General features: G+C 43.9%; 1 protein-coding gene across 4 annotated transcripts in view; it reads right to left on the bottom strand.

Moving 5' to 3' along the window:
• PLXNA4 (plexin A4) overlaps positions 1 to 21,472 on the bottom strand; it is a 446,249-nt gene that overhangs the window by 13,117 nt on the left and 411,660 nt on the right. For all 4 annotated transcript variants that reach the window (XM_048959145.1, XM_048956708.1, XM_048958372.1 and 1 more), the window contains exons 26-30: positions 13,572 to 13,675; positions 10,606 to 10,705; positions 8,234 to 8,424; positions 5,256 to 5,425; positions 2,444 to 2,656 (exon numbers count right to left, since the gene is read on the bottom strand). In XM_048959145.1, the coding sequence (XP_048815102.1) occupies positions 2,444 to 2,656; positions 5,256 to 5,425; positions 8,234 to 8,424; positions 10,606 to 10,705; positions 13,572 to 13,675 (778 nt within the window). The remainder of the gene's footprint in view (positions 1 to 2,443; positions 2,657 to 5,255; positions 5,426 to 8,233; positions 8,425 to 10,605; positions 10,706 to 13,571; positions 13,676 to 21,472) is intronic.

The following is a 21,472-nucleotide window of genomic DNA, read 5'->3' as shown; positions in this document are numbered from 1 at the left end:
AGCTGTAAGTAAGAAACCAGCCCTCACTGGCAACTTCTTTTCACACATCCCTCAAGCAGATGGCTCAGAAGGTAGGGATGGGGGGAGCACTGCCCCTCCTGCTCTATGTGAAGATCATGCTTGCAACCACCTGAGGAACCTGAACATCCATAGGTCCATCAATCCTGATGAGATGCATCCTAATTAGAGTCCCGAGGGAACTGGCTCATCTAGTGACCAAACCACTCTTGACAATATTTGAAAAGTCACAGCGATCAGCTGGAGTACCTGGTGAGTGGGAAAAAAGGCTACTGTGCACCCATGTTTAAGATGGGTAGAAAGGATGACCCAGAGAACTATTGACCTGTCAGCCTAATCTCTGTGCCAAGGAAGACTGTGGAACATTTCCTCCTGGAAGCTATGCTAACACACATGGAAGAGAGGGAGGTGATACAGGACAAGCACCATAGTTTCACCAAGCTATGGTCCTGCCTGACCAACTTAGTAGCTTTCTACAATGGTGTAACTGCAACAATGGACAAGGGAAGAGCCACTGATGTAATCTATCTTGACTTCAGGAAGGCCTTTGACAGGGTTCCCCCACAATATCCTTCTCTCTAAATTGGAAAGATATGGATTTGATGGGTGAACTATTCAGTGGAGGGGATCTAGTTCTGAGATAGTACTCAGAAAGAGTGGTGAACAATGGCTCAGTGTCTGGGTGAAGATCAGTGACATGTTGTGTCCCACAGGGGTCAGTATTCTGGGACAGGCTTTGTTGTGATAGGACAATAGGAGATGGTTTCAAACTAAAAGAGGGTCAATTTAGACTGGGTAGGAGAAAAAAATATATATATGATGAGATTGGTGAAGCACTGGAACAGGTAGTGGATGCTCCGTCCCTAGAGACATTCAAACTCAGGGTTGACAGGGCTCTGAGCAACCTGATTGAGATGTAAGTGTCATTATTTACTGCAAAAGGATTGGACTAACTGACCTTTCAAGGTCCCTTCCAGCTCAAATGACTCTGTGGTTCTATGAACCACCCATCAACTACATACACTACACAGGTTACAGGAATATGACACTGCTGGGTCACTGCAAGTGCAAATCTACTGCTTCTAAATAAATCTCAAACACTTCTTCCCACCTATCCAGGTCAATCCAGCAATCAATCTCAATACATATCAAGAAACTTGGACACAGTACTAGAAGTAGGTCATAATTAAGCAAGGTAGTTTCTAAGAGCCTTACAGGTTGCCTAGAAACGACATTTGCAGAAGTGTTTAACCACATCTAAAAATAATTGTCCGGACAAATCAGAAACCAATGGGAGCATTATTGTAAGAAATTCACCTCATGCTGACTGGAGTACAGAGCTCTTTCATCAGCTGTGCTCTGCTTTCACAAAATTAGAGAAAATCTTACCCACCAGAGGATAGACTGGTTTACAGCAAAGTATGCCTACTGCAGCAAAGGTCTCATATTACCTGCATGGTGACATCAGTTTTAGTCAATGCCTATGAAGTCAAGCAAGACAAATCACTGCTGAACATGGGATGCTGTTGTACAGGAATGATCTGTAAGATAAACCCATCGTTGTATTTACAGAACAGCGATCATTCTCCATCTGTGCAGTTCCCAAACCTGTCAATAATGCCAGGCAAGTGTGACATATTGGAAAACAAAGCACAGATCAGCTTCTGCAAGGCTTGTTCCAGCAGACAATGTCTTGCTGAAAGGAGTACAAGATGTGCTGTTGTTCATCCTGCAGAGAATCTTAGAGGAACTGAAATCCCTATGTATTGTAGGAATAGTTGTCTTAGTTGTATTTCCTGTAGGGTAGCTTTGTCAGAGAGTGAACTTTAGCACAGTAAATTGAACAGTAAAACTGCAGGTTCCCGCAGATATGTATAAAATGCTCAGGAAGACTTCTGACCTTTCAGAAAGTACCTGCAGAGCGTCAGTCACTAATCTGACAATTCCATGGCATCCAAATTACAGAAGAGCTGCCATGGGCAGCTACTGGATTCAGAGTACGGGATGATAATTGTGTGACCCCTAAGATCAAGGCAGTGTGGGGACTGTCACAATGATGCTGGGAGAAACTAACTCCTTCTTCTGGTCTGTATGGAAAGAATAACAAGTCCACAAAGCTCACAGGACTCAGATGCAGTCACTTTCCCTTCCTCCTTCCCTCCCTCTTCTCAACAGTTTCTCCTCAAGAGAAACAGTGATGGCAAACACCTTCAGTTCACACATCTAATTAAATTTCTATATGCACTGTACAGCATGTGGGAATAAATGGCAAACAGAGCTTTCTACATGGACATTAATCAAAGAAAAAAAGCCCAGAAGCAGCTACCAAACTCAATACTGAAGATACCTCTTACCTCCATCCATGATGCAAGGCTTCATTTTACAACTTACTTACGTTATTCCCATTTCTAGAGCCAAAACTCACCTTTCCACCCAGTTCTTGTAGCTGGGGATGTCCTTGGCATACAGAAGCTTATTGGAGGGTGAGTCTTTGCCCAGACGATGCTCTGAGGTTGAACAGGAGTCCATGAATGTCTGAGCCACTACAGAGAGGCAGGCATCTGTGATGCTATTCTTGTGAATGTCGAAGACAAACTGTGGGTTCTTGATCATGTTAACCCAGAACCGTAATGGCAGGCTGTCAGGTGAGAAACGTGGAAAAGGCAAGTCAGTAATTGCAAGTTTCATAAGCTTTGTCTTGTGATGTTGCAAAGCTGACTGGTGGATAGGAATTAAAGATCAAGGCATGGAGACAGGGATTCTGGGATATCAACTCTGTCATTGACATACAATAAATCTACGCTGTAGGGGTAGATCTACCCCTGTAGGACTCCAGGGTGCACAAGAGTCACTTCAGGAATGAGTTTTGTCCCTGTTATCCTCACAGGCCAATTTGGTCACTCCTAAAGTCACAGTCATCTTACTGAGGTTGCACATAAATTAATGAGATTATTTTAATGAAAGTATATTCGAGGTGATGGAAATATCTCCTCACTTCTCTATGTTAGTGTGCAGATGTGAGGTTAGCTGCTGTTGGTTGCTTCATCACATGAGAATAAACATCTCATTCGCATAACTTATGGTAAGCAATAGGCACTTTTGAGGCTAAAAGCCAGTTACCACTTGGCTTTTAGCCTCATGGTAATACCATGGGAAGAAAGGTAGGTACAGCTGCCAGGTTGACAGGTGCTGTGTGCCATGTACTGTTCAGTTGCACAGCTCAAGTCCAAGCTTGTGTATGATCCCAACACCCTGGGCATAAAGCAGTTATTATGTGGCAGAGAAAACCCTGTTGCCACAAGGAGAAAAATAAGAACGGGGAACAAGTGTTGCAACCTTTGAAATGAAAATTTATCTGCCCTAACCGTAGAAATGCTATTCCAATTGCAATTCAAAGGCTTTCCCCTCGTTTTTCCCCCTCATACTTAAAAGAGCTGTTCATCTGTGTCAGATGTCCTGAGGTATCTACCTCCAGCTTTTGCCTCAAGCCTTTTGTGTCAGAGCAAATGCATTCATATGATCATGGCCTAAGAGCTGAGATGTGTCATTATTATCAAACTGTTGTCTCTCTGTCTTCATGCTAGGTAGACTTGTAAGGTAACTTCCAACATTTGCACTTTCCCAGATATGAATAACTCTTCAGTATAAAAAATTCATCTGATATTCAGGCTAAATTCCTCAGATTCTAAGTTCCTCCAATTTGTTCATTACCCTCACATGTTCATAGAACCATAAACAATTCATATCTGCATTTGATACCCTTCAGGTGACAGAGAAATGGTACCACATTTTCCTAAACAAATATGTAGTATCTTCAGCCAGCAAATGTGAGGAGAGCCTCACACAGCTACTCTCATCAGCCAAACCAACCTTGTTTAGGGAGGGGACAGAAGTTCAGGAGTGGGAGATGCTGGCAGTGAGACCTAATGGGTGTTGCGGGAAGGAAACCTTTTAGGCTGGGAATGGAGGTTCATCTCTTAAGGGAAGAGCTGAATGAGTGAACTGTGCCAAAATTCTGAGATTGTTTGTATCCTAAGTACAGCCGCAGTGAGGACAAGCACAGCCTGCACGTATGTATGGCTGTGGGGAGGGGATGGGAGGATGATGTCCCTCGCTGGGAATAATGAAGCCCATGATGTGACTTAGAGTTAATTTAATCTGATTGAACAGATTTCTTCATACTGCCCCTGTTCCTCCCTTCCAATACATACACATTCTGCCTTTCCAACCCCCCCCCCCTTAAATAAACCTCCTGCTCATTTAGTCTGAGTGGCTGCAATCAGCCTTAGATTAGTGCTGCAGATAATGTTAATAATATGCTAATGTTTCATTAGTTGAAAGCCTCTTTGGTGCATGGGGTTTCTTTTTTTATGTCACAGCGCTGTGACGACCTGCCATCAGCATGGCTGGTAAAAGGAAAAAAATGCATGAGCTGGGAGCCCCATGGCTCTCCTCTGCTGTTCCTTTCATAATCTCTGTATTTGCACAGAGAAAGGGGAGGGAACAGTTCCCCAGGGACTCTTTCCAACAGGGACATTCAGCAGAGGGGTGCTGCAAAGATCCTTCCTCCACCAGTACTGACTTTACCCTGCTGTCCTATTACATGTACAGTGAGGGGTTTCTACCTGCTGAATAGAGCAGTGAACTGATGTCAACCTTTGTCACTCATTGAAAAAGACTTACATCCAACTCTAAACCCTCAAAGTACTGAATACTTTTTCATATGCTTTAAGGTATCTCCTCGTCTCCATCTAACACCCCAGGAGGGTGCAAGTCTCCTGTAGGCACTGCATATTCCCTTTGGTACACTTTAAAAGTCTCAAACAGTACTAGACGCCTCTGGAGGCAACAAAAAGTAACTCTAGGCCCCCAGTGACTGTAGTGGGAGTTCAAACACCCAGGGCAGAAGAAGACAGAAGCGCTCTTCCATGAATCCCCAGAGATCCCTATGGGCCTGAACACTACTGTAATGAAACACTTTACAATTTTGCCTCCTATATTCTCATGAGGTCATTCAAAAATACAACTACCCCCATGTAACACAGAACAAACTGGGATCTATAATCAAAGCACTCTACCCTTGAGAACATCCTTTAGATTTTGGATACACTTTCATCAGCTTGAGAAGACTGAATCTGGCATGCTGAACCCACGTTCCCCACCACCCATATCCTAAATCACACATCCCACTCTTCTCTTTCTAATCAAGGTCCTGGTAACAGACCTGTCTCACTCACCAATTGCTCTTCCAAGTATGCCGCACATGGGGGTCGTGGATGTTGTGCTTGTCAGCTTGTTCATCCAGGAAGTCAAACATATATTTGATAGCCAGGGGAAGTGCACTGCCACGATGAGCTGTGCTGAAGATGGTCTCAAAGAGGTCATCTACAAATTTCTGGAGAGTTCCCTGTTGGGAGAAGGAGAGACGAGCATGGGACACCAAGTAGGAAGAGGATGTTTAAATTTGGTATCCTACTGAAAATAGAGTGTGTCTATAAATCAGATTCAGGAAATATGCTTGAAAAGCAAGAACCATTTAATAGCTGTTAAACACGATATGAGATGTCTGACATCTGCATCTTCATAATATCTGTTACTTATGGCTAACAACTGAATGGGATAGGGAAGATATACTTGTTCTCTCTGTTATTGACACACAGGGAAGGTGTCTGAAATGTGGTGGAACACCATATCCCATCTCAAGATGGGATGGTGATGGGAAGGCACTCACCTGTTCCCTCCAAATTTTATCTTCTCTGCATCCTAAACTCAACAGCCTTGAGGTATATGTGAGCCAAAACCTACCTATTTTCTATACTGGTTTTCGTACATGGCCCATTCTCAAACTGGGGATAGAAGCCAGGCAGAGAAGAAAATAAGGTTTTAATGATACAAATAGGACAACAGTGACTGGAGAAGATGGCTGTCCATTATGCATTAGTATAACAAAAACCAAGAACTTCATCTTAATTACTTGTATTTTACTACACACTGTCACGGGACCAAGTCAAGCCCTAGGAACAATGCATGGATATGTCAGTTACTGCTCAAGGGACAAAATGGTTACCTAAGGGTGATGGAACACTGGAACAAGTTGCCCAGAGACGTGGGCAACCTGTATGGAGACCTGTTTGTACCCCTTCTTGTGTGACCCACTGTAGGGCACCTGCTTTTGCAGGGGGGGTTAGATTTGATGGTCTCTTCCAAACCTGAAACTGTGATTCTGTGATAACATCCGCTACAGAGATTGCAATGGTGTCCTCATGTGCTTACAGAACCACTCTGGACCAGCTGATGAGAACAGCTGACCTCCAGTAATGACATGAAGGGCTAAAATAGCAGAGGCTGCCCAGGCCTGGAGAAAGAGGCAGTTGAAGAGCTGAGGTAGCCTGTGAAAATTGATTCTGCCATCAAAGCAGCAAGGTCATTTATATGTGGATAAACCATATGGTTGCCAAAATAACAAAAATTCCAAAATAATACAAAATTTCCTCAGCTGAAAAATAAAATCCTTCCCTTTCTCTGCAGACCCAGGAAATAAATTCCTTTTTACTAGAAATGAAACACCAGGTTCCATCAGAGTGGCTCAAGTTTACATAGCATTAACAAGTACTTAATTAGAAAGCTGGTGTCTCTTGCTGATTCACCACTTGATTTATTATTTGGGAAACAAACAGAGGTGCCTTTTGCTTGTGTGAACTCCTACAGGGTGAATAAAGCCCCGTAGCGTCTCTGACTCAGAAAGGACCCCGAGGGGAAATCTCGTTGCTCTAACATCGAAGAGCTGCCCTCGGGTTCACTTTCCAGAGGGAATTAGTTCTCTACATGCTCACCCACACAAATGCAAAGAAAACCTCTGAAGCTTTTAGGCAAGAGACTGTAGGTCTCAGAGGTCAGGGATTTACTAGAATAAAAATCATTGTCAGTTTAACTAAGTGTTCCCTGGGATTGTATTACCAGCAACTGGTCTCTCTCCTCTTTCCCTGCCTCAAATGGTCACGGTGATGATAGAAAATTGCTCAGCCCAAGAGGGGAAACCATAAACCACCAGCCTTTCTGTTACTGTGCAAGTTTTGCAGCTGTTCCCCAGCCATCTTTATAGAAAAAAGAAAAAAAAAGCAAGTGCTGAATTTGTGATCCGGAATAAACCAAAAGCACTTCAGTGTCAGAGCAGGGGACATATCCCCAGATAGTGTACATCAGCACTGGTCCAGTGACCACTGGTTTAATCTGGGACTGAGGCCCTGGGGATCATCATTTTCTTGCTATATTACGTGATCCATGTAAGTGCTTTGAATCCCACCACAACAGAGATGGCAGAGAGAAGAGACTGACACCACGGGCCGAGGAAAAAATGTGCAGGTAAAACTTACAGTAGGACTTACACATATAATGGAGACTTGCCAGATCAGCAAGCTCAGATGGTGTTTGCATGAATAAATATAATCATGTTTGTGCCTGTTGACACCCTGACAGGAAATGATAATAGTCAAAACTTTAGAGAAGGAAGAAAGATTGGGCTGTTTGATTGCTCCTCAGTTTAATCCTGCCCAGAATGGTGTGAGATAACACTGATTAGCCCACCTGAGCCACAGCTGCAGTTTCCACTTCTGGGCTGCATCAAGATAACTCATGTGTCAGAGAAATTTGGGCACAGAGATGCACTGCACTGTGAGAGGATTGCAGGACTGCAGAGGGATCTGTCTGATTAAATGCCTGCCTCCCCACCTGCCCTGATTCCTTCTGTGATGCAAAAGAAAAGCACTGTGCCCTCTCCACTAATGCAAGCTTCTCCAAGGAAAGCACCACCACCAAGAGATCCAGGGGTGGAACAGCAGATAGATATACAGACAGCTTCTTCTGCCCATATTCTTATAAAGCCTTTTGAAGAGGAGTTAGGTGGAGAACTTGCCAACAGTCAAATAATGCTGTTCTGGGAAAGCCAGACAGATCACAACATACAGAACGACCTGGGTCTGCATAGAACAGCCCTAGGAGCAAGTCTTCAACTTCTCAAGTCCCTTTCCTGACTTTGCTTTCTTAATTAAGTTCCCTCCCTCTGCACTCTGAGCACTTCTAGTGCTCTATTTTCCTTCTGCTCTTTTATCCCCTCTTTGATACTCCTTGAGCAGTCTCTCATTTCTTGTTGGCAAGAAGTCACACTACAGCCTTCAAAAGCCCATTCCTCACCCTTTTCCCTTCTCCCTCCATATACCTTGGTGGCGAGTAGCCTTGTCAGGTAGATCTCAGAAACCATCTTGCTGCCCCGGTCACCCTCTTTTTGGTCACCATGTTCGTGATTCTTCACCAAGTGCCACATCTTGACTCCACTCTCAAGGTCAGGAGTGATCATGGGTGTGCGGGAGCGGAGGCTGTCTGGGCTGCCTGTGTAACGGATCATGTTTTCTGCAAAGAGAGATGCATGTGTGTCAGCCCTATTAGCACTTGCATTGAAATTAATGAGTTTCAACAAGGAGATATGCTTTCTCATCAGAAAGGCAAGAAGAAGACCTCTTTCTGCTGGCTGGTTTTAGTACTGGTTCCTCTGACATCTGATATATGAACGGGATGCACATATTGCTGTAACCGTACTGCAGTGTCCCTCCTCTTGTGAGCTCTATATTTCCATATCAGTATTAAATAAATGTCCATTGACCAATTCATAACATTAAGCAGAAGAGTTGTATCTCCTGGTGGAATTGCAGTGTAAGCCAGAAAAGGTCCCAGAACTGGTGTATGGACCAGGCCTTGCTATCAAAGTATGACTGAGTGATTTGCTCAGCAAAAACAAGGGATATGAGCCAAGGAGGACATAATGGTCATGTCTGTAAATTAAATGAAGCTCTTACACTGCCCTTCGGTTGCCGTGCTCTTCATTTATTATGTTCTCTGTCAAACCTCTGGCCTTGGACAACTAGCACTGCTAGTGTAAGGCACTGCCAAGGAGGGATTCAGGGAACAGCAGCAAATACTCATGGTAGCAAACAGGGGCAAGTTCAGCTTATTTTACCTGTGTGGTTGATATCTGACCAAGCTTCTTGGCCTTATGGTCAGAGAACAGGTCATGGGCCTTCTTGCATGAAAATATTGATGCAACCAATATGATTTCTTTCTTGTCTCCCCAACACCAAATTCAGGAGGACCGCTTCCTCTTTCTCCTTTGGCAGCAAAGCAATCCAATAACTTCTACCCAACTGTTCTCTTCAGTCTCTGCTTCTAAATCTTGTTTTGATAGAAAGTGAACCAGAACTCCAGAGGGCCCACGCACACTACCTCCACAAAGACACTTTTATCCTACAGACAGTACTTCCCTTTGTCCCTGAGTGATGCCATGAGGCATTCCCCTCCCCCTGCTAGCAATGCTACAGATTGAGTCTTTTCCAACCATGATTAACAGAAGAGTGTTGCACATTTCTACAGCAAGATCTGAATCAAGCTTATTAATGCACTACCAATCTCTACATATTAATTATTAGATGGAATATCCTTTTTCTCTCTGGATGCTGTTTACTTAATTGCAATTAACAATCACTTGTGACCCACTACGTCTTCTCCTCCCCCCGTATCCCTCCTCACACCCTCCCCCTGAAAAATCAAATGGCAAAAGAATTAAAGAAATCCAAGAGAAATTAACCCCCCTTAAGTCTTCCTTTTCAAAGGTCACTGTGTCTTTCAGTAATTGCAACAACATGACAAACTGGATGAATATTAATAAGGTCTGCTGGATTGCTTATGTCCTTGGAGAAAGAGGAAGGGGGTTCCTCTGGACATTGAGTAGCTGTATTTTCCCTCAAGCCTAAAGGGAACTAGAAGGATCAAAGATGCCTTCATACATAGGGAAAAATAATAGTAAATTGATACGCTAACTGCATCATGGATGGAGCAACACTCTGGTTGCACATTAGAGACATTTGTCTTTGCCCTCCCATGCCATCATAGCATCTTGGGGTGACAGCTCTCTCGTTCTCAGTTGTCTCATGTGTAAAGTGGGAAGAACAGTGCAATGCTCTGAGATACACTGACAAATGACCTCAGCAAGCTGTTTTTAGTATTATTCCAGGTGTAAATTCCCTTGGGATAATAAAATAGCAGGATGAGACACATAATATTCACACTAAAATATAGCAGTATGCAAGCAGTGCCCTCTGTCTTGGCTGTTTCTAGCCACAGAGGCCTCTAATCTGTGCCATAGATTCTTCACAACAGACCTTTCCTACCAAAATGACTGAGCTCTTACACAGTGCAACGCTTCTCCCTTGCCTCTCCCTGTGAAAACTTTGAGTGAGATGCTTTCCATCTGACCACAGTGATCTGAAATGTACACTGTTAATTATTTAGGCTCCTCCATTATCTAATAGGAGAGAAGAAGTACTTCCCAAGAGCATTCCATTTGGCTCAACAGCTTGGACCAGATCCCAACGTTTTAGATGACTAAATCCTTTCCTCCTGCCATCCACCAAAGAATCATGTCAACTATTTGTCTGCCTATCATTTTTGTTGCTACTGCTCAGTGTCTTGTGACCACAACGATGTCTGAGATCTCTCCTGCAGTGCTCTCTTGATCCATACCAGCACACAGGTCCTTACCATATTTACTGGCTGAGGTTCGGGAGACTGTGGAGTTGTTGACTGCATTGTAGGCAGTGACTTGCTTGGAGACTAAAGCTACCACAGATCCATCTGGCACCTAAAGAGAAAAATTGACTTTGTTAATAGGCTTCTGAGGAGCATGCCAAGGACAGCAGGAATTCAAATAGCAGAAATTGAGACATAAACTCATGCCACTGCAGGCAAGTTAGTAATTTTCTACCAAAGCTTCAAGTGCTCTCTTCAGAGGGTTTGTTAACAACAACAACAACAAAAAGAGTAATAAAATCTCCTGTTACACCACTAGAAGGCTGTACTCGAGTACCAGGACAACAGATGACAAGCAGACAGTCCTGGGATAAAGCCCAGTGAGGACAGTGTGGGTCTTTGCATTGATCTGACAGTAGGTTCTTCATGAGGAAGCAGCTGTCAGGATGAGAGGGTGAGTAGAATAAAATAACTTGTCTTCATACACAGCTGTAAAGCGATTAACTTGTAACCACAGTATTACTTCAAGAAAGGTTGGAGCAACTACAGGGTCATTTTTCACAGCAGAGAAATCACCTGAGACCTAAGCTAATGAATGACCAGGACTATGACACTGGAACAGACATTGGAAACTGCACTTTCTATGAGCAGAGGCAGACTGGAGAAATTAGGATAAGGTTGCAAGTTACGTAGCAGTTTTCGACCAAGAGCTATCAGTGTTAAGGATCTTTAGATATCCAAATCACAAACATAAGTTGCTTTTACACCATTTCATTTCCCAAATGAAGGAAGTTTATCCAAATCAGCCATTTTTGCCTGACCTGACCCAAATACAGGTATCAGCCCTACTGAGGTGCTGCTGAGATGTTCACAGAAGAATATTTGATGATGAAGGGAGAGATTAAAGAATGGGGCTCCTACGTTAGGTCCAAACTTAAGTTAAACCTACAGTTGTGTCAGGAGTGAGAAAAGCTCACATCTTATTTATTACCTTAGGAATTAGGATTTGGAGTGCTGTTTCATGGTAAAACTATTTAAAGTGAGTTTTCCTACAAGAGACAACATTATCAATGATGACATGGCTGGTATGGAGGTGACTGTCCAGTTCTCTAGAAATTTTCTGAGAGTGAAAAGTGAAAATTAACACCAGAGTTCATATTATTTCCTTGAAGACAACTGCAGGGTAGACTCCTGCAGCTATGCTAGTCACTTCAAGTAGAGAGAAATAAGTATTTACAGGGAAAAAAAAGCCATCGAGGATGGAAAGTCTCATAAGGATGGGAAAATCGATGTGAAGTTTTTTGTTCCTCCCACCTTGATTGCAAGTAGTATCTAGATACACAGCTTAGATGAAGATATATACATTTTCCACTCTGACTCATCCTGTCAGCCTCTCAGTGCACAGTCTCCCCTTTTCAGCCAACAAATGCCCTGCTGGCTAGAATTGACCACCATGAACTCTTTCTCTTTGCTGTTTCAGAGGATCTCAGCAGGGATGGAGAGGCTGTGTGAGGACATAGTGGGACAGTGTTCCAACAGAAAGCAGAGCTTTCTGAAAAGAGCCAGGCTTTGCATTTCTACAGCTAAGTGATTCATGTGGGTCCTTTATCAGAAATGTTAACAAGTCAGCGGCTCAGAGGAGCCATATCAGGAATATCTGTGATAAATAAGACATCATAAAAAGGAGATAGGTGAAAAAAAAATGCTAACAACTTCTAGCTCTTGTCTGTGTAATAATAATAATTAGCACTTGCATGGAGTTTTTGATCTTCAAAGCACTGCAGAGGCTAATTAAATAGCCCTTCAGCAATTGTGGAAGGCAATTACAGGCTTTTTGTAGTTTCAGCCCCACGCTATATATAAGGAAACTGAGGCAGCAGAAATATCAGTGAGTGCCCCAGGTTAAGCAATGCAGAGCTCAAATCCCCAGCAGCTGTGGACCTATTCTGCCCCTATTCATCCATAGACATGGGGGCTCACTGCCTGAAGCAAACAATAGAAAAAAGCACATAAGGGGGAAAAAATTATACTTGGTCTGTTGATGAAATGAAATAGAAGCCTTTCCTTCTTGCAAAAAAAACAAAAAACATAAAATGTGTTCTGGAGTCAGCCAGCAATCCTTCAGTCAATCTGAAGTGAAAAGTTTCATTCCTTTTTCAAATGACTGCCTGCTGCCTCCTCAGGTCAGCCCTTAAATGAGAAAGATATCTTGTTATGAAACACATATTGCTGAGGTGTGATTAAAGAAATGACAGAATTGTCAGCATCGGATTAAACTTAATGAGTTGGTTTATTTTATCCACTTATTTATTTATTTATTTATTTGCAGGAGTGGAAAGAACTGGGGGACCTTTTGACTAAAACTCCATTTTCATTAAATCTAACACTTATGTATGATGCATTTGGACATCTTTATCCCTCTCCTACAGGTCTCAAGGTTATGAAGAGACGATGAGAAATCTTGTCTTAAGACAAGGTCACAAAGGGATTAAATCAGAGGATCTTAGGGCAGTGTCATCTCCACTGCACTGCTCTCTCCACTCACGCTGCTTTCCTCCTCCTTTTTTTTCAGACAGTACATCTTCTTCTCTTCCATTTTTCTCTTTTCCGTCCTTTTGGACTCTGCAAGCATTACAAGGCCTTTGATGCATTGGAAAAAGGAAGAAAGAAAGGCTTGTTTTCTGTTTGTCAACATGAGAAATGTTAATCCATGTTGTTCTCTTAAGAAACGCTTTTCTTCACATTCTGCTCACCCGAACTGCCTCTTTCAAGAGAGATGGAGTCTTATTTCTTCCCTTGTCTTCATCTCTAATGATGCTCCAAGAAGGAGTGGGATGGATGTGCTCAACAGGAGCTCTGTTCAGTTATTGCCCACTCAATAACTGTTTAACTCTGCATCTTGGAGAACAACACTTTACCCTTCTATTTAGCACCTTCTTGACTGATTTACCTTCTAAACCACCCTCTCCCAGAGTTACCTGATAGTGTGCCAGCGTGTTGAGTCTCTTCCAGTCATTCTCTATCTTGGTTGTGATGTCTTCATCCTGGAGGATCATCCTTGCTCCACTTGCCTGCCGCCACTCTGCAAGGAGAATAAGAACACTGAATGCTGCTCTGCAGAGCCCTCAGAGCCTTGTAAATCCCTGTGCTCATAACCTGTGTGGTGACACGTGCACACCTGTAGCACCACATCAGTTGTGGTCATTACGCTCTGTCAGATGCCTCCAACCATGTACAATATGTGAATGCATAATGCCCAAAGCCAGTAACAGAGGGAAAGGGTGGACATGTGCCCAAGGAGGCTCTGGATGCATTCAAGGCCAGGCTGGATGTAGCTCTGGGCAGTCTGATCTGGTGGTTGGTGACCCTGCACATAGCAGGAGGGTTAAAACGATCATTGTGGTCCTTTTTAACCCAGGCCATTCTGTGAAGCTATGATTCTAAGACAGATGAATCACGACATGTTCACATAAATGGTACATGAGCTACGAAAAAAGAGTAATGTGGCAAAGTTCACAGTCAAGTCCTAAGTTAACCAGACCAGTTTCTTTATACTCGATAAAATAATGTTGCTGTCATTAAGTTATTATTGCACAAGAAACAGTCAGCCCTTTGAAGAGTGCAAAAAATATAGAGCAGATGCCTACACACACACGAGAGATCCAAAGCTATTGCACAGCAACACACAGCAGTGAAAGTTTATACAGATAAATAAAGCAATGACCACAGAGATTTTGTTCCAACTGCAGAGCTGAATGGAGCAAATCCTGGTGCATCTATTTGTAGTGTTTAAACCCTAGTTTACTCCCTGGTGCTGTTCTTTCTTCATTGTGGCTGTTACTAAGATCCACTTGCCCTCTGCAGGTCATCTGTTAACTTGTGACATAAAATGAACATCACTTGTTTCAGGGATAGAAATTAGTCAGTGGCCCATTTTCATTAAGAGGCAGAGACGCTGGCATTATGGTACCTTCCAGTATAATCTACAGAGGACCTACAGGAAAGCCAGGAAGGGTCTCCTAATCAGGTTGTGCAGTAGCAGGACAAGGGGTAATAACTAATGACTTAGAAAAGAGTGAAGTTACATTAGATATTAGCAAGAAATTTGTATTATGAGGATGGTGAGGAACTGGAACAGGTTGCTCAGAGAAACTGTGAATGTCCTAACCCTTAAAGCCAATCTGGAAGAGGCTTTGAGCAACCTGATCTAGTGGAAAGTGTCCCTGATCATGGCAGAGGAGTTGGAACTAGATGATTTTTGAGGTCTTTTCCATCTCAAACCATTCTGTGATCCTATGATCCTGTGATTCTATGATTCTATTACATGTCTAACTGTCAAGACAGGGCTCCAATGGGCAGAGCAGTGTCTGGATCGCTGCAGTACCAGACCCTTTACTGGGGCTTCAGCAGTATGTCTGCGAGCAGAAGGGTTCCAATTTCTGACCATACCACTTCTCTAGCTTCCACTCAAAATGCTGAGTGTTTCCTTCTGCAGTACTAGAGCACCCCATCACTTCCCAGGGTGCTCCAATCTTTTGTAGAAGTCTTGAAGGATGCTTCATGTGGAGGATTGACACAGCTTGTCCCGAAGAGTGCTCACAAACCTGCCTGTAGGCAAGGAACATGTAGACAGGACTAAAAGAAGAGACATGTAACATCCCTTTGTGACACCAGTCATGGCTGTAGCTTAACCACAGAAAACCATCCAAAGCTTCCTTTCTGACTGTCATGCCTCAAACACAGTGACCCAGACAGGGAGCAAGAGCCCAAGCAAAAAGTCTATTCAATTGCTGGAGTTAATTAAAAAGAAATTTTGGATGTGGAGACATCACCTGCCACCCCTGCTTATTTCTCTTAACATAAAAATGCAAGGACCATTGCAAATTTCCTTTGGTTTCAGCAGTTTTCTTATCACATAATTAAAATGCATTGGGAAAGCTGCCCTTGCCTTTATTATTCATTTAAATTAGTACAAAGAGGTCAGCTGCTCTGTTTATTGCTGGATGCTACTTTGGCTGGAGATACTGATAGAGTAAGCGAAGGTTACATTGGCTAAGCACTGATACTAAACTGCCCTTCATTCACTGCAGCTCCTATGATCTTCACCTATATTATCGGTGATGTCCGAAGATGATACACTCTGTTCATTGCCCCCTGGACAAGATTCCCAGAAGCTAACAGATCACAGACATTGCTTGGAAGAACACAAAATTTAAGTTGGAACTGGGCTGGGGCACAGTGCTTTTATAAAGCATTCTGAAGGGTATACCAAAACCCTTAAATCCCCATGGTGTCTCTTTGACCCTGTTCCATCGTGTCTCAGCATGCTGCCTCCTTATTCACACATCTTTGGGAAAGGACATACACAGTGTTTTGGGAAGAATCCATGGGTTCTCTGAGTTCCACTCAGCTCTGATATGAAATGTAGGCATGCCTTTCTTCATTCTGCTTCTCCACACTTGAGGGCTGAACAGGGTCCTCAGAGAACCAGAAGCTTTCCCTTTGCTATGGGGATATTTTGGCAACCATAGGACTGTGTCTTCTATGTATATCTTGGGTCCCCCTACACTCCCACTCAGACACAGGCGATTACCAAATCTCCTTCCCCTCAGCCTTCATAAAAAAAAAAATGGGCCATGTGGAGAAGAGCAAGGACCACCCTGACTTTGCACAAGACCCATTCACAAGCAAGAGAAGGGGCTGTGAACTCTGCAAGGCAGGCTCAGAGCATCTTGCTTCAGCTTCACGACCCATTTGCCCAGACCAAATACAAAGCACTTTCTCATGAATCTGAGCAATAACAGGGAAAGAATCCCCAACTTTTTCTAACCTCAGAGCAGTGCTATGTGCTTCTCTTTACTATTTATGGGTGGTCACAGAACAATCTGCAAAGAAATGTGGTGTCTGGAAGCACCACTGTAGATGTCCCTGTTCTAGCTGTAGGTGTCCCAGTTTATTGCAGGGGAGTTGGAGTAGATGACCTTTAAGAGTCCCTTCCAACTCAAACAATTCTATGATTCTATGATGCAGAGGAACAGGTTGGGAGGACACAGAAGAAGGAAAAGGTGACCCTGACATCCATATTCACAGCACTAAGTGAAAACTGTGAGCTTTGTCCTCGCTGCCAGCACCCCATCCCCTTTCTCATCAGATCTGCCCACTCCTCTGTGAGCCAGCACAAAGGAGAGACACACTCCAATCCAATTTGTTATACGTCCACCTTCCAGAGAGAGGGGGAGGGAGGTAAAAAATCCCATTATCTTTATCAAGCCTTCCAATCAGGAGCAGTGGTAAATGCAAACTCAGGAGACAGCTGCTGTGAAGCCTTTATATTTCATTCAGCAGATAGTGTATCTTTTTATTGCACGCAGGAATTACTTCTTTTTTTTTTCTTCTTTTTTTTTTTTTTCCTTAAGAAACAACCTTTCCGTTCAACTTGACTCAGAAAAAAGGAAATTCCAGGGGACAACAATAAAGAGGAGCTTGTTTGAGTGGTAGCAATGCCTTGCTAAGGAGTGAGTCTACTAGGAGGTGGGAGAGGGGGAGATGTCCTGCACCTCTGATCTTACAGATGCTGTACCTCCCTTGTGCCTTCACTCTGATCCCAATCACCATGAAGATGCCCAGAGAACAACAGAGAAAAGAACAGCACAGAAAAGATTTTTCAGGGGCAACTGAAACACTCAGGGCTGTAAGACCTCTCATTTCACTCCAGATGTCTTCTTCTGAGCTAGTCATCATTGTCTATCCTATCCTCTATGAGCATTTGTAGGTCACAATGCACACAATTCATTTTGGTCATCTGTATACACTCTGCTGTGCTTCACAACCTTTTCCTATAGACCTTAAGTCTGGTTTGAAAGGCTATGAAAAGATTTGTGACTGTGTACAACAATGGAAAGGGGAACATTTGCATCTAGCTTATTCATTCTTGATGCCTTTTTCATGATCACTTGTGCTCATGATGGATTTTTCATAAGAGCCCAGGGTGGGCTGCTTTTAGTCTTCCAGTCCTAGGAGTTTTTCATCATTTCCCAATAACTTCCAAGTAAGACAGTTTAGCATAAGAAATAGAAGAAGAAAACCTTTTGCCTCTTTGCCTCCAGTACAACCAGATGTGTGGGAAACAAAAACTGAGGAAGTGTCCAGTTTAGAGATGATTTCTAAGAAGCGAAGAAACTCAGCTCTGCTTCTAACATGGAAAAAGATCACCATGGTTGGAAAGAAGCTTATATCAGAACAGATAGAGGCATTAAATATTTCAACTTCTATATGCAAGTTACAGAATCAGAGTGTTGTAGGGGTTGGAAGAGACCTCTGGAGATCACTGAATTCAAGCCCTCTGCCAAAGCAGCTTCCTTACAGCAGGTCACACAGGAAGGCATCCAGATGGGTTTTGAATTTCTCCAGAGAAAGAGACTCCACAGCCTCCTTGGGCAGTCTGTTCCAGTGCTCTGTCACCCTCAAAGTTTTTTCTTGTGTTTGTATGGAACTTCCGACACACCAGTTTGTGCCCATTACTCCTTGCCCTACTGCTGGGCAGTGATGATAAGAGTCTGGTCCTGTCCACATGGCTCTCACCCTTTACATATTTATAAAGAGTCACACGATTTCCTCTCAGTCTTCTCCAGCCTGAACAGTCCCAGCTGTCTCAGCCCTTCTCATAGGAGAGATGCTCCAGGCCCCTCATAATCTTGTAGCACTCTGCTGGACTCCTTCTAGGACATCCCTATCTTTTTTGAACTGGGGAGCCCAGAATTGGACACAATATTCCAAATGTGGCCTCAGCAGGGCAGAGTAGAGGAGGAGGATCACCTCCCTTGCTCTGCTAGCTCCACTCTTTCGAATGCAGCCCAGGTTGCCTTTGGCCTTCTTGGTCACAAGGGCACACTGATGACACATGGACAGTCTGCTGTCCACCAGGAGGCCCAGGTTCTTTAGAGAGCTCCTCTCCAGCAGCTCAGCCAACAAACCATACAGATGCATGCAGTTATTCCTCCCCAGGTGTAGGACTCTACACTTGCTCCGGCCAAACCTCACAAGGTTCCTCTGTGCCCAAATCTCCAGCCTGCCCAGTTTTCTGCCTTACTGTAAATATGATCCAGTTGCACTCTGTTTAAATGGTTCCTAGATGTTCAGCCCATCACCTCAGTACTGCATGCTGGTGAAGCACTGACAGCTTGCTCTGATGAGGTCCACAGTGAGGCTGAGCCAGCACCACTGAGCGTGCAAGGCATTCAACCCAACTGCCTCCGCCTCAGCAGTCCCTTTCCAAAGGCTCAGGGAAAAGTGAATGCCTCAGCATGGAGCCAAATTTCTATTTGGTGATTCTCACACCTTAATGTTTTCCCAAAGATGGGGAATATTTTATTTATGGCAAGGGCTTTAAAAAAAACAATAATAACAAAAATAGCCACAGTAGAAAGAAGCCTTTGCTTTGAGAGCTGCAATTTGGGTTTTGGACTAAAATGTAACCTCAGGGTGTCCAAAATAAATGCTTTCAGCTGACAACCCCCTCCATGAGTTGTCTGGGTAACTGCAAAACATTATGACATTTGCGACACATACGAGTCACTCTGCCTGCAGCTACCCTGCATTTAACAACTCAAAATAACTCATTAGCTTGTTTGCTTTCTTCATGTGAGCAATCTGGCCTTAGTGTGGCCAGAAAGCCTAGAAAATTGCGTTTGCAATAGAAAACAGTGTTGCTCTTTAGAAAATGATCGATTTCAAGGCCAGATGATAATCATCTGCTCAGACCCACTGCTTAGCATGCACTGGAGGGGCTGAGCCTCTGAGCTTTCAGCCTGGGGCAGGGTGATGCTGAGAGCTCTGTGCTGCTTCCTAATGCCTAACACTGCTTTCTGCTCTCTCATTGCTGCTCTTACTGTCACTGAAGGATGTCAGGTGCTAAGAAGCACGTTCTCCCAAAAGTGGATGGGCTGGAGCTGTGGCTGGATGTGCATGCCCACTCGCTCCTGTTTCACTCATGCCAGCTCTGCTCCTCCCACCTTATTAACTGCTGTGATAAGGGAACCTGAAACTATATTGCTGCTGGCAGGACTCTTTATCTAGATGAGAAGATGTTTTGGGTTGTTTTTTCTCTATCTGTATCTTCCTATATATTAATTATCATTAAGCATAAGAATATTATTATTATTGCAAACTACATCATCAATGCTATTGGCCAAACAGCTGCTCATTTAGCAGTTTCCTGTCAGTGTGGACAAGACTGTGTTCAGCCCTTCTGTTAGGGCTGCACATGCTTTCTGGCCCTCAGCATTACTCAGAATATCAAAATTATCTATAGCAGCAAAGCCCTGGATGCAGAATTGCAGGCTTTAGTTAGATCCCCTCTACACACTGCTTTGTACCTCTCAGCTGTCAGAGCTGCAATAAAATCTGTGCACTCCAGTTTATCCCTCATGATTTCAATACACAGGTACAAATCCCTGCCTCTGAGCATGGTAGCAACATTCATCCCCACAGCAGAACAAACTATTTGCCACCCACACCCAGCCTGAGACCCAAACCTAATGGGCTCTGTGATCACCCTCCAGCACCAGACAGATCAATGGGTTTGGCTGTCAATCCCAATAGTACTATCTCCTCTGCCCTGGCTCCCTGCCTGGCCTGATCCTCACCCTTGCACTCACTGCTGACTCACAGCATCTCCAAAATCACCTTGGGTCCCTTCTTCATGATATATATGACCTGTTCTTTACTTCTGCTGGTGTTGGCAGATCATTTCATTATTCTAACTGCCTTACATGAGCAGGAATCTTGCTGCAGTTTCTGTCAGGAGTCCCCTCCTCCCCTACACAAATGCACACACATATACACACTTAACTTTAATCCCTGACCTCTTATTTCTGCCTCTGTTATTGCTGTGAATTGTTTCTTGGCATCCATCCATTCCCTCTCCTTTTGGTTCCTCCTCTCCTGCGCTGACTTTTATAGACTCCATCATTTTCCACTCAAGCCCCTTTCACTGAAGGTCACCAAGGGCAAATTCTGGCTGATCGTCACACACAATGCAGTCCCAGCCCTGAGCCAGACACCTCAGCAATGCCCCGAGCAGACTGTTCTGCAGCCTTTCATACAGTTCTCCAGGTGCTGTATTGGATCTGCTTCTGGATCCAGCTGCAGATATCTCACTGCCCTCATGCCCTTGCTCCAAGTTTTGAACAGAAGCTGATTTTGGCCCCAGAGATATCCTTGTTTGAGGCTGTGTGCCCCAAAGCTGACTTAAAATGCAAGTGAAGCTGGTGTAGCCCTTTCCACCCTCCAAGCACAGTATCTCACAAGGGAACAAAAAAGCAAGAATTCATAAACAGAGGGATCTTTCCTTAAAATGTTAGTGCTGGAAATGTCAGAGCAGCACCTCCCAGCCCTGCTGCTGGTGGAGGGATGCTGGTAGGAGAAGGAAGGAGTCAGGGTGAGATGGATGCAGCCCATTGAACGGAGGATGCTTTATCCCCTTTCCTGTTCCCACATGATGAGAAATTAATTCTGCTTGGGCTGTGACACTCAGCAAGAAGACATGCATTATCCAAGCCTTCACTGCCCAGAGAAGAGCTTGGAATAAATCTGAGCAGCCTGAACACTGCTGACAACACCACCTTGTGCTTTTGGTACTTTCTTTTCCAGAAGGTTTGGCAGGATGTGCCTTGCATAGGCCAAACTGTGCAGAAAAGCAGGATGACTACTGGAGATTTTAAGTCCCCAAGGCTGGAGCAGTAGAGCTTTCACAAGCCAGGAGAGTTTGCATTAATTTACTCAGTCTCTTCTACCTTCTGAGCATTCCTGACACTTTGCCTTTCCCGAGCACCTGGAGAGGTGGCACTTGCCACAGCAAAGTGCTTGGGTTGAGCCCAAC

The sequence above is a fragment of the Lagopus muta genome, chromosome 1 (assembly GCF_023343835.1).
Source record: "Lagopus muta isolate bLagMut1 chromosome 1, bLagMut1 primary, whole genome shotgun sequence".
NCBI classification, from domain to species: domain Eukaryota; kingdom Metazoa; phylum Chordata; class Aves; order Galliformes; family Phasianidae; genus Lagopus; species Lagopus muta.
Note: the sequence above shows the minus strand (reverse complement) of the source record. Positions and strands in the feature narration are given on the sequence as shown.